Source organism: Camelina sativa, chromosome 19, assembly GCF_000633955.1.
Source record: "Camelina sativa cultivar DH55 chromosome 19, Cs, whole genome shotgun sequence".
NCBI lineage: Eukaryota > Viridiplantae > Streptophyta > Magnoliopsida > Brassicales > Brassicaceae > Camelina > Camelina sativa.
The window spans coordinates 5,495,448-5,508,953 of NC_025703.1; the positions used below are offsets into that span (position 1 = coordinate 5,495,448).

The following is a 13,506-nucleotide window of genomic DNA, read 5'->3' on the forward strand; positions in this document are numbered from 1 at the left end:
TTTTTTTTTTGTCGGCCATTCCTTTCTTTCATTTAAAAGCCCAATTAAAATGGGCATAATACAAACTTACAAAGCATGATACAAGCTAAATTAAGCCCAATTTTAAGTTAATCCAAACACATAAACAAAAGCTAGAAATAAAAGTGAATAACCCATAAGGGGCATAGACATGTATTCTTCCCTTAACCACGTATCTTGTTACTACTTCCTAATCACTCTATTTACTATTTAGGTCATATTTCTATTTTTGTGGATTATAGCAGCTTCAATCCACATAAAATTTTTGGCTTTCCCCAATTTGTTTTTTTGGTTTTTAACATCTACATCTTTTTTTTTTTGGCTCAACAACAACTCTTCATTAACCAAGATATTACAACCAAATCCAAGGCACATTACATTCGCCTCTATAGAATTGGACCAAAAGCAAATGCAATGGTTGATTAAGTACAACCCTAGAACACTAGCGGAACCAACACTACCTAATCGATGACCATTGCATTTTTTAACCACGACGAGATAGATAACACAGCACAACTCGGAGTGAAATCATCTCTTAAACCACCTAAATTAACCTAATGACTCGAAGCAAATACTAGCACAGAGAATGTCAAAACTAATACTGAATATCAAATCAAATCCAAGCTATGGGATCCTCATGATCAGCGTGTAGAACTTGTCCCAATAGCATCAACACCCAAAAGCGTATCCTCAGAAAAGTTTGGAATTCCTGGCTTTCAATGTTCCGGTCCTAAACCTAAAACGGACAATATATCCGACTGAACCGACCAAGAGACACAAAAACAATCCGCAAGAGCTAAGCTTTTCCGTACTAATCCTACAAGACCAGAATGCTAAACGATTCGAGATAAGCGATTGAAGCACATATTAGCATATCATCACCTCACGGTGCGTATCTGGATTGGCCAAGCTGCTTCGTTGTCTCGTTTCTTGGTCGGAATGACAACGGAAGTTGAGGAAGCTCTCATGAGGACGTCGGCTTTGTGGAAGTCCGCAAATCTCGGCCACCGACACACCCTGAAGCCTTCCCAACAACCTGAAGACACTAAGACCCGACTCGACCATGAACCTCTGAGCAGCTGACATCTCCGGCGAAAGGGTAGAGGAAAACGGAGGAATGTCGCGATCCAAAACTCAGATCGGATTCCCCGAAACTGCAAGGAAGGACGCCCAAAGCAGCTATGAACCACCACCAATCACCGGAGAGGAAGGCGAGCCGAGATCTCGTCGTCCGCCACGCCGGAGAGAATGAGCTGGGTTACCTACTACTACGATTAAGCGATAAAAGAAGAGGAAAACAGAGCCCTCTCACACCGCCGGCGAAAGCCTAGGACGGCGGAGAGACAAACAGATACGGTGGCAACGGCGCTGTAGATCTAGGGTTTTACTAGAGAAGAGAAAAGTCGAGAGTAATGCTTTTCTTAACATCTACATCTTTAGAGAATGGAAATCCTAGAAGCAGTGTTTTTTTTTTTTTTTTTTTTTTTTTTTTTTTTCTAACATTCTAGAGACTTCTCCTGTATAAAGGGTTTCAAAATTATTTTGTTTTAGAAAAAAATCACTTTTTTCTTTTTCTTTTTCTTATTGGTTAAAAAACAAAATAAAAAAACCCTTATTCTAGAGGCTTCCTTCGTTTACCTGATTCATTAATCTAAAAAGGTTCTCTCCATAGTTTGAGCTGCTAAATCCCAAATCTCAACGAAACCAACTTCTTCTCTGCTCTCAGTAGCTTGAAATCTCTCAATCCTTGGTAAAGCTTTTAGCTTTTCCCTAATCCAATCTCCATGGCAAAGTTCGGCGAAGGTGACAAACGATGGATCGTAGAAGACATTGAGTGACTTGTTAGAGAAAATTTGAAATTTGTGATAATGAGTTGCTCTTGATTCTGAGTCTGAACTTTGACATTAGGATTAAAAAAGAATGGAGCTTTAAGGTTAACTGTTAACATGCTATTCTTCATAAAAAGCATTGAGTGACTTGTTAGAGAAAATTTGAAATTTGTTATATTGACTAGGAAACAGTACATATAAAAATATATAGGAAAAAAGATTGCTAGCTACATGAATTATGTGAGAACGCATGGTCACACATGTCAAGTATAATATTGTACTCTCAACTACTGGAAGTAGATGTATTGCATGACCAAATGCATTAACTATACAACGTCATGTGGTTAACACCATAAACATACAATTCCGGTACACCAGTTAATTGACTCCGGCGTTGACCAATATTGACCCAAAAATATTCCATTTTTTTATGTATACTATTAAAAACCAAAAACATGGGGAAAATGCCAAAAAAAACCCGAAGTTATTTTTATTTGGACGTTTAATACCCAATGGTTTTGAATTGGAATAAAAATACACCAAATAATACAAATATGTTATTTAAAACCTATAATAATTAGTGTTGTTAGTTTCATACCCACGATTTTTCAATAAAATCAAAATTCCAATTTTACCCCAATTATCTATTTAATTATTATTTTTTAATAAGAAACTTTTGGTTTTCTGTTAACTATGTCAAACCAATAATTAACCCCGGTTATCTTCTTTATCTCTTCTTCCTCCTCCGCTCTCTAATATCATCGTCACTCGTCTATGGACGATTATCTCCGGCCAGAGACGATTCTTCTCTTCTCCGTCGCTTCTATGACTACTTCGATTCTCAACACCGTCTCCTCCATCCATTCATCGAGAGTTACCTCCGTCAACAGAGTCGGAGTTCTCTCTCCGCAATCCCGATTCCGTCGACTTCACTCGTCGGCGTTCTGGTTCATCGAAGTTGGTCTTGTACCAGGGGTTAATTCCCGGTTTGACATGGTTAACAGAAAACCAAAAAATTTTATATTAAAAATTAATAATTAATTAGATAATTGGAGTAAAATTGGAATTTTGATTTTATTGAAAAGTCGTGGGTATGAAACTAACAACACTAATTATTTTAGGTTTTAAATAACACATTTTTATTATCTGGTGTATTTTTATTCCAATCCAAAATCATTGGGTATTAAATGTCCAAATAAAAATAACTTCGGGTTTTTTTTGACATTTTTCCCAAAACATAAATTGTTACATCAAATAGTTTCTATATTTTTTTTCAAATTAAGACATATTCTATATTATATAACTAAATATTTTGTTTACATCTTTAATGTATTCATTCTTATAATTAGTAATTTTAAGTTTGAAGCTAAACTAATAGTTAAATAAAAATTATTAATAATTATTTTGAATTCATATATATATATATATATTAATTTTTCTATAGTCAAATATATCGTTTTGCAATCTCAATTTTTTGGATCTTCTATCTTCTATATATTAAAAATAAATATTTTGTGTTTTTGTTGTTTACAATCAAATATATTTCTTTTCTTAAATAACAAAAACATTGTATTTAAATAAATCAAATAATAAGTTGATGTTTTTAGTTTCAATAGAAAAAAACTAACTATTATAAGAATGAATGAATTAACAGATATATAATATATTTTTATATTTCAAAACTTAATAAAAGTGAAATGAAAAACCATTAATAATTTTTTCAGATATTAAAATTTTTATTTTACCATGAGTATATAACATTTTTCAATAATTCTAATGATTTTGATATGTATTGGATTTGGTTATAAGTATTTTTATTATAGAATATTTTTTTGTGGTTAAAAATATTAAATAATATTTATTTTATATTTAGATAAACTAAGTAAGAAGTTGATATTTTTTTGTGGTTGGCAATACATTTTTAAAGTTAGAATATGTGGTCATATATTGAACAATACTTCGTATATCTTTTTTCCAAATACATAATATGAAAGGTCTGCATCACGGACATCGAGTTTTTTTTTTTGGAGCCACAAAAAAACAAGCAAGTCGAAGACAAGATTCAAGTATAATTTTTCAAAAGCATAGACTAATTTAATTTAATGATATTATACACAAATTTGTTCTCTTTTTGCTTTTACGGTTCTCACTCTTTTTTTATTCTTGCGTTTCTCTAACAAATTCATAAAAGATATGTCTTGTCGACGGGATTACTCTGTTAATTAACTATTTAAAGTGAACATTTGTTTCGGTCACGTGATATCTTTTTTGTAAGAAGCAGTATTTGACTTTTCAGTTAGCAGAGAATGAATATAATTAAATTAGTGTATGCCAGAACCAAGACGGATCCAAATTACGTGATGTTTCTTTATTTAACATCTAATTAGGAAAAACGATGCGATTTTCTCTTGTCTTTTAACTATTGTTACTGGGCTAGAAAACAAAAGATTCAATAGATATGTTCGTTAATTTAAACTGAACTCACACGATTACGAACTAGTTTAATCGGTGATTATGGTATCAATGTTCCACATTGGTGGTTTTTGCGTCGTTTTCAAGCTGATCATAATTAATCTGATCATAATTTCTTTAAAACATTAATTCTTTTTCAAGAATTACACTAAAAAAAGAGAGAAAATAAAATATCTTAATCTTAAAGTTGTATTTTCTCTGAATTATTTTTAGTCGTTTTCTTGTTTCCGCGTCCAACGAAACTCCCAAATATGTTATATGTTTTTTTTTACATTGGTTACAATGGGTTTGAAGAAAACTCACAACTGGTGCCGTCCGTTGAGTGATCCCAAATCGTCCATGGCAAGCTGAATCATTTGGTCTATAAGCTTCTACCTACCAAAAGGATGAACATGGTTAAAGAGTCGTAAACTACAATTGTAGTTATTCATTTGTTGTTTGTAACTTCCTTATACCCATTAACTAAACAATCTAATTAGAGAATGAAACAATCCCAAAGCAAAACCCTAAATCATCCTTTCTCATGAAACAAAAACGAAGAAAAACAGAATCGCCGTGTGTGTGTCTGACCTCTGTAATTCGCAGAACGACATTGTCTCTCCTCAGGAACTTCCCAAGCAAACGTGGGGCAAGATCAAGGGCGTCGATTTGAAAGAACTCAGGAGGCATAAGCTTCATCTCGGAGTCGGAGGTGGTGGGGGACTGTGGGTATTCGGGTTTGACCCGAACGGCTCGAGTCTTGGAACAGTTTTTTTTGTCTTTCGTGTCCGTAGGACTACTGCTACTCCGGAGTTTGTAACATTGGGTTCTCCCGATTCCTCAACAACCCGCTTCTTCGATCGACGAGTCGGCGTTTTCATTGCAACAGAAAAGCTTTGACTTTTAACAAAACTGTGCGAACGTTGACCTTTAATCGTTGATTATATATATATTTGGCGGGTGCTGCTGTCCGAAACAATCTAGTCTGGTGCCAACTTTGTCATAGACATAACAATTAAAACTCACTCACCAAGACTCATGGTTATTATTCATTTGGTACCAATGTCATATTTGTGACTAGCGGAATTGTACCTATGTCATAAACTCACAAACGGCAATTAGTCTAGTAATCATAATGTATCATCATTGAATAGTTCTTGTTCAAATCACATGTTATAAAAGAAAGAGGAGAATCCATACTNATATATATATATATATATATATTTTTTTTTTTTTTTGTGTGGGTTATAGCAGCTAGTCAATCCACATACAAAATTTGGGTTTCCCCAATTAGTTTTTTATTTTAGAGAATGGAATCCCTAGAAGCAGTTTTTTTTTTTTTCTAATATTCTAGAGACTTCTTCTAATAAAGCGTTTCAAATTTATTTTGTTAGAAAAAAAATCATCTTTTTTTTTTTCCTTTTCTCAATTGGATAAAAAAAAAAAAAAACAAATTAAAAACCCTTATTCTAGAGGCTTCCTTCGTTTGCCTGATTCATTAAATCTAAAAAAGGTTCTTCTACCTAGTTTGAGCTGCTAAATCCCAAATCTCAACGAAATCAACTTCTTCGTCTCTGCTTCTCTGCTCTCAGTAGCTTTTAAATCTCTCAATCCTTGCTAAAGCTTTTAGCTTTCCCTAATCCATCTCCATGGCAAAGTTCGGCGAAGGTGACAAACGATGGATCGTAGAAGACAGACCCGACGGCACCAACGTCCATAACTGGCACTGGTCCGAAACCAATTGCCTTGACTGGTCTCGCAACTTCTTCACCAAACAATTCTCCGGCGTTGTTATCCTCGCCGGCGAAGGCAATCTCTTCATCAAGGTCACTAAGATCGACAAGGTCGAAGGCGAGGCTTACGTGAATGTACGCAAGGGGAAGATCATCCCTGGCTACGAGCTTAACGTCTCTTTGTCTTGGGAAGGCGAGGCGAAAGATTCCGATGGCAAGACGCTGCTGAAAGCTGATGGATTGGTTGAGATGCCTTATATCTCCGATGAGAATGCTGATGAAGATCCGGAGATTAGGTTTACGGTGAAGGACGAAGGACCTATTGGGAAGACTTTGAAGGAGGCTATGGTGAAGAAGGGGAAATCGATTATTCTTGAGAAGGTTAGGGTTTATGTTGAGGCTATGGCTAAAGGGGGTCCTTGTAGGGATGAGTTGGAGACGAAGAAGGTTGCGCCTAAATCTGTAGCGGCTGGATCAGCTTCAGTTGCGGTGGAGAAGTCTGGTGGTGGTGTCCCTGCTGCTGCTGCTGCGGTGGAGAGTAAGGTAGTGAAGGAGAAGAAGACTGTGAAGACTAAGGAAGGGTTTAAGACAATTACTATGACTGAGAAGTTTAGTTGCAGAGCTAAGGATTTGTATGAGATTCTTATGGATGAGAATCGCTGGAAAGGTTTTACGCAGAGTAATGCTAAGATTAGTAAAGATGTTAATGGTCCGATTAGTCTCTTTGATGGGTCTGTCACTGGGTTGAATGTGGAGCTAGAAGAAGGCAAATTGATTGTTCAGAAGTGGAGATTTGGGAGCTGGCCTGATGGTCTTGATTCTACGGTTAGTTTTAGTGATTGTTTATCTTTTGTAAATGGCCAAACGTATTAACCTGATTTTAGATTTAATTGTGGTTGGTTGATGTTGGCTTTTGCTTTGATTATTCAGGTGAAGATTGTCTTCAAGGAGCCTGAACCAGGAGTCACGGTTGTCAATCTCACTCACACTGACGTTCCTGAAGAGGATAGGTGAGTTTTACTTATGGCATCATGTCTCTTCTCTAGAATGAGTTTCTCTTGATTCTGAGCTGAACTTTGAAATTAGGATTAAAAAGAATGGAGCTTTAAGGTTAACTGTTAACATTCTGTTCTTCATTAAAAGCATTGAGTGACATGTTTTGTGTTTGGTAGAATGCAATGAATTCTTCTGGAATTTGGACTGCTTTATTAAGAACTTTCCTGACGATGTAGTGTACAAAGCTAATACCTAGGGACAATTTAAGCCAACTAAATTTACTGGTGGACGACACTAAATCTACTATCTACGCTTATCCTCTTGCCACTGATTAACTTGCTGTATGTAGCCTTACTTAGTTGATGAACTCTTCTAGTCTTCCCTCTAGTGAGTAGTGACTTGCCTTTGCGTCCCTCTAGTAAATCTGGTTTGCTAAAATTGGTTGGTATATGATATAAACTTTCATATAGGACCATGGGATTAATAGAGAGAATCTCAAAATTTCCCAATGACTCACAAGTGTGTTCAGTCTACTATATATTTGCCACTAACTCTTAGGTTATGTTGATTATAGAACTCTTGTTCGTTGTTTTATGAACGAACACTCGTTAGCTAGAGTATTGACTCACACTTGAAATGTCCATGGTTGTCCATATTCTGTTTGATTCCTCCTTATGTGAAGCAAATATCTTAACGAGTTGGGTTAACTTGGTATAAGGCATCTGTCTTAAGACGAGTCAATGATTCTGTTGTTGAATGTGACTACAGTGATGTTACTTATGTTATCTGTTGATTTCATTGACTTGCGCAGGTATGGGAATGCGACTGTGGTGGAAAACACTGAGAGAGGATGGAGAGATCTAATATTCCATAGGATCCGTGCAGTTTTTGGATTTGGAATGTGATTAATGATTTTGATTATGAAATAAACAACAAAAAAATCAGCATTGGCTTTATCTATAAGTTGATTATGAATTTCAATTCAAACAACAGGGACCAATGAACAATGCAAAATGTATGATTTTGAAGTTTTTCACCTTTTTAGTTAATGGATTTTCCTTGAACTTATATAAATCTCACTCTTTATTCTCATGGTTGGTCTTTCTGTTAGATGTATAAAATTTTATACTTGAAGAATGTTGTCTATATTATTTTTAATTTATATAGTTAGATTTAGTTAGTATTATGCAATTTTGCTTTGTTATATGTTATGTGACACAGATGATGTTAGTAAAATGTGTTACACTGTAGATAGTGTTGATTGTCGTTAACACAATTAATGGACACATCGTCAAGGGATAGCTTGTGGGAATTGCCATGTGGTAATCGAAATGCACAGAGATCATTTCACTTTCAGCTTTTCTGCAGTCTATTAAATGGGGAACTACTTAATTATTGCGCATGCAGCAGCAACCACACCTTATCAATCAACATACGTATATAGATAAAATTCAAATTCGCAATTCAGCAGTTAGAATAGAAGAGACTATTACTTCGTTGGCCTAATATGCCTTATGTTTCCTATGTGTTTTTATGTATATTCAGATTTCGTCACTACTATGAATATTTACGTTTCCCATACGTTTTACTGTGAGAGTCTACTTAATTTTTGTAGCGATATATTTGTAGGAGTGTGAATTCAAAAAGAGTTTCAATAAATAAATAAAAATGGAAAAGGATAAAGTTCAAAAATCTCAAATTCAAAAAAAAAAAAAAAAATCTCATTTTCATTTATACATACATGATACATACAGATACACATACATTAAGCATTTAAGCAGCACTGCAGCAGTTGAATTTTACCTACCCAAAAAATAACGTAATAATAAAAACACTTTGAATGGCAAAAATGAGGAAACCAAAATTTTAACATACATTGAAACTAGCATTTGAGATACTGTAGATCACAATTAAAACTAGCAAAACGACTGATTTAGTGTTAAAGATTAGTTTTAAATATGGTTGACCAGAAAGTTAGTATAGTTACATCAGATCCAAGATTCAAATTGCCGAAGATTAATGAAATTTTTGTGAATTTAAATGTTCTCACGTAGTTCATGTGATACGAATTGAATTAATCTGATCGTTATTTCTTTAAAACATCAGTTTTTTTTCCAAGAATTACACTAAAAAAAAAAAAGAGAAAATGAAATATCTTAATTTTTTTTTTTCACTAAAACATTTTCATTATATTAAACCAAAGTAAAATACAAGGGTGGAATGCGTCTTTGAAATTTTAAATCCGGCGGAAAACAAAGATATTCCCGGAAGCTTAAGCCCGATACACAAGGAACAAGTAAAAAACTAAAGCCAAAAGAAAAACTTTCAAAATCATCAGAGAAGTTGGAAGAGAACATTAGTCGCGGGACTAAATACTTAAGAGTCAATATCTCAATCTTAAACTTGTATTTTCTCTGAATTATTATTAGTCGTTTTCTTGTTTCCTCGCCCAACGAAACTCCCAAATATGTTGTATGTTTTTTTCTACATTCGTCACAAAAAAAGAAGAGTAATTACAAAATAATGTTTTCATCTGAGCCGCACAAATGCGTTTTGAGAAAACAAAAAAACTAAAAAAATATCTCATAACATTCCAAATGTTATAAAAAAAAATTATATCTCAACATTCCAAAATCGGCGTCACAATAACAATGTGGCATGTTCGTAGTTTGTCTCCAAAGACAAGGGGAAAGATATAGTAGTAACAAAGAAAGAAACAAACTTCTAAACTTAAGCGACGATTTCTAAGCAAAAAAAATGACCACTTTACTGAACAAACACCTCTCTCAAGTCTCAAGTTTCCAGATAAAGAGAATTGTTGACGGAGACAAGAAGACTCTTTTCTTTTTCCTTTTAACACTCTCTCTCTCAGTCTTAAAAGACCCATTTTTTAATCTCTCCTCTCTCTCACTCTGAACTCCCAACAAAACGCAAAACGAGTCAGTGAAAAGATTCTCACGCGCCAAAAAAAACTCCCTGACCATGGCGTCGGACTCTTTCAAGCATATGTCTTTCCACGGCGTCTCCGCCTTCTCCTCCATAACCGTCGAAATCAAAAACTTTTTCTCCGCCGTGAAACCGAGAAAAACCTCGACTTTTGTCTACGCCTTCCTTATAACATTCGTTGCCTTCACTGTTTTCATAGCCTTTAGTCCTTCTCCCATCACAGTCGCTCCTTCCATCTCTTCGTATGTTCTTCCTAACGTTACTGTCTCGAATCTATCCAACTCTTCACCGTCGACCCTCGATTCCAATTTCACCACATTCCGAGCACCGGCGCCGGAAAATCTGACGGCAGTTACTAAAAACGTAACCTTTGAGAAAACAGAACCGGTTGCTAAAAACAACACTTTTCAGTTCAAGACCGATCATGCACAGGAAAACATTTCGTGTCCTGACAACAAGACTGATGATGATACTGTTCGAGATTTGGACAAACATCGACCCGTGAAAGCACCTCTGTCGGAGGTTCTAGCAGTTAATTCAACAGCTTCTCCGAAGCGAAAACAGAGGAGGAAGTCGTCGCTGAGAAAAGAGATCGAGTCTCTGAAGAATTGCGAGTTCTTCGAGGGAGATTGGGTCAGAGACGATTCGTATCCGCTTTACAAACCAGGTTCGTGTAATCTGATCGATGAACAGTTTAATTGTATTCTCAACGGAAGACCTGACGTGGAATTCCAGAAGTTGAAGTGGAAACCAAAGAAATGCACTTTACCAAGGTAAGACAACACAACACTTGGTTACTTCTTTTTTTCTTTTCCTTCTATGGTGAGTCATCGTCATATAATCCAAATGATTGGTTGTGTATATATATGTACAAAGATTAAATGGAGGGAAATTGCTGGAGATGATTAGAGGAAAAAGGCTTGTGTTTGTTGGAGATTCACTAAATAGAAACATGTGGGAGTCTTTGGTTTGTATTCTTAAAGGATCAGTGAGAGATGAGACTCAAATCTTTGAGGCTCATGGAAGGCATCAGTTCCGTTGGGAAGCTGAGTACTCTTTCGTTTTCAAAGTAGGTTTCTCTTTTAGCACTTGATATCGGGTTTGTTGTGTGTTTTCTTATAATAGAATGATTTTACGGTTGGTAGGATTATAGTTGCACTGTGGAGTTCTATGCATCGCCTTTCTTGGTTCGAGAATGGGAAATTATGGACAAGAACGGGATGAAGAAGGAGACTTTGCGGTTAGATTTGGTCGGGAAGTCATCGGAGCAGTACAAAGGAGCAGATATTCTTGTGTTCAATACCGGACATTGGTGGACTCATGATAAAACTTCCAAAGGGTAAAGACGTTAAGTTTTTTTCAACTAGTTTGATCACTGATATGGGGTTGTTTTTGTCTCATTGTCTTTTTGGTTTTTGGATGCTTTCATTAGGGAGGATTATTATCAAGAAGGGAGCAATGTTTACCGGAAACTAGACGTGGATGAAGCTTTCCGTAAAGCATTGACAACTTGGGGTCGATGGGTTGATAAGAATGTGAATCCAAAGAAATCACTTGTTTTTTTTCGCGGTTACTCCCCGTCACATTTCAGGTAAACTCGAGAATCTGTGTGGTGGTTTTTACCAGTCACAAAATCTGGTTTGTTAAAAACGGTTTGATGTATTTGCAGCGGTGGGCAATGGAACGCGGGAGGAGCATGCGATGATGAAACAGAACCGATAAAGAACGAGACTTACCTAGCTCCTTACATGCTGAAAATGGAGATACTTGAAAGAGTTCTCAGGGGAATGAAAGCGCCTGTCACGTATCTCAACATAACGAGGTTAACGGATTACAGGAAGGACGCTCACCCGTCGATATACCGGAAACAGAAACTAACCGCGGAAGAAAGTAAATCACCATTATTGTACCAAGACTGTAGCCACTGGTGTCTCCCTGGGGTGCCTGATTCTTGGAACGAAATTCTCTATGCCGAGTTGCTCGTTAAACTTAACCAGCTTGGCGGCAAAAGACGGCGGAAACCTTAGATATATCATTGTAGTTGATTCCACAATTCCACATCATTTTAGATGGATACAGAGCTTTTAATGGATCAAAAGAGAGGAAACACTGGTGTATTGTAAACCCCTATTCATGGGAGAGGTTTGAGATTGTAAATGGCTTTTTGATTACAATGAATAGTAAAGATATTGCAGCATATGCTTGACTCTAACTGACCCAGAATATTAGAACCGGAAACCAAACCCAAAATTGATCTATATCTAATGCCTACTAGGCTACTACCCTACATCTGAATTCTGATGAAAGAATCACTAGGAGAAGGGAATCCGGTTGATGACATGGACAGGTAAAGCGTAGGCAGGATCAATTGATTTGACTCCAGGATACTCCAGAAGAAAGAGCCCTGCACATATTTTAGATTAAATTGACACACAAATTCTTTGCTTCACATCAACAAGATAAGCTTAAAGAAAGACACTTTTGAGTTACCCGCAACTCCAAAGTAGGTGTGGAAGATATCAACAGCATCTTCGGGTCTATCTGAGATGCCTCCGTTATCCATGTCCTATTGAAAGGATGCTTGAAACTCAGGAAAGGCTCTAAAAGATGAAAGTTTTTAGTAATATTGGAGACAAACCTGAGAGTCCAAGATGAACTTGACAAGCTTTGCTTTCTCGATACAGTGAACTCTATCGATCATGATTAAGCTGGATAAGACCCACCACGAATAGCAAACCTGATGATAAGAACAATCAAAATCATGTGTTTCGGTTTGGAGGAAAAACGCTTACATCAGGCTCTTTCCTAGGCCGTCCATTTAAACCTCCAGACTCGTCTTGTCTTTCACATAACTATCATCCAAGCAAGTCCTTATCAACATGATGGAGATTACCGGTGATAGCAAGAGCACCCACGCAACAGAGAACTGCAGCAACAGAAATATAGTTACATTCCTTTAATTACCATATGAACTACAATGAAAGGCAGTAAAGCCATCTATACTCATTTTGAGCGGTACAATTAAGTTGGCAGCTGGATTTAATATTTCAAAAGTAGTATCTTTCAAAGAGATAAAGTTCATAGGAAGGTGGTATCAGCAGTTTAACACTTAAAATCACACATCCCTGGTTGACCAATCTAAAGAAACTTCACTCTAAACGATCAGGTATAGAGAGACGAGTCTTTAAGGGTCTCATCATATCTTCTTAGGTGAAAACAGTGATCAATTCGAAACATCGTACATTATGATCATAGCTAGCTGGTGGGTTTCAGTAGATTAGAAAAAGGACCAAACTTTTAATGTATTGTTCTGCAAAATAAGTAACAGAACATATAAACACAGAAACAGAGAACATGATTAATTGATCGCAGCAAGAAGAAAAAAAAGCGCGAAAATTGGGAGAAACGAACTAACCTAACCTTAAACCTAAGAGAAGAGTCACGGAGTCAATAATGTCTGATCTAAATTCTTTTCGGGTTTTTTTCCGATACATTGAAGAAGAAGACAAGACTTTTGATATAACCGGCTTTTT

General features: G+C 36.0%; 3 protein-coding genes and 1 pseudogene across 9 annotated transcripts; 2 read left to right on the forward strand and 2 right to left on the reverse strand.

Moving 5' to 3' along the window:
- Positions 1–1,104, reverse strand: part of LOC104767465 — a 2,680-nt pseudogene extending 1,576 nt beyond the window's left edge.
- LOC104764966 (activator of 90 kDa heat shock protein ATPase homolog) lies at positions 1,754–8,099 on the forward strand. 2 transcript variants are annotated; one of them, XM_019241585.1, is made up of 4 exons: positions 1,754–1,847; positions 5,993–6,856; positions 6,962–7,041; positions 7,839–8,099. In XM_019241585.1, the coding sequence occupies exons 1-4, from the start codon at positions 1,803–1,805 to the stop codon at positions 7,930–7,932; spliced, it is 1,083 nt and encodes a 360-aa protein (XP_019097130.1). In that variant the 5' UTR covers positions 1,754–1,802; the 3' UTR covers positions 7,933–8,099. The 2 variants fall into 2 exon arrangements, with proteins under 2 accessions (XP_019097130.1, XP_010486888.1); XM_010488586.1 differs by lacking the exon at positions 1,754–1,847 and having other exon boundaries at positions 5,778–6,856.
- On the forward strand, positions 9,767–12,170 carry LOC104764968 (protein trichome birefringence-like 1). Its single transcript, XM_010488594.2, has 5 exons — positions 9,767–10,746; positions 10,850–11,042; positions 11,119–11,312; positions 11,406–11,564; positions 11,643–12,170. The coding sequence occupies exons 1-5, from the start codon at positions 10,010–10,012 to the stop codon at positions 11,998–12,000; spliced, it is 1,641 nt and encodes a 546-aa protein (XP_010486896.1). The 5' UTR covers positions 9,767–10,009; the 3' UTR covers positions 12,001–12,170.
- Positions 12,071–13,475, reverse strand: LOC104764967 (geranylgeranyl transferase type-2 subunit beta 2-like). 6 transcript variants are annotated; one of them, XM_010488592.2, is made up of 6 exons: positions 13,394–13,475; positions 13,216–13,283; positions 12,766–12,899; positions 12,612–12,681; positions 12,464–12,539; positions 12,071–12,377 (listed from the first exon to the last, which is right to left on the reverse strand). In XM_010488592.2, exons 3-6 carry the CDS (start codon positions 12,789–12,791, stop codon positions 12,286–12,288), a joined length of 264 nt encoding a protein of 87 aa, XP_010486894.1. In that variant the 5' UTR covers positions 12,792–12,899; positions 13,216–13,283; positions 13,394–13,475; the 3' UTR covers positions 12,071–12,285. The 6 variants fall into 6 exon arrangements, with proteins under 6 accessions (XP_010486894.1, XP_010486893.1, XP_010486895.1 ...); XM_010488591.2 differs by having other exon boundaries at positions 13,389–13,475; XM_010488593.2 differs by lacking the exon at positions 13,216–13,283.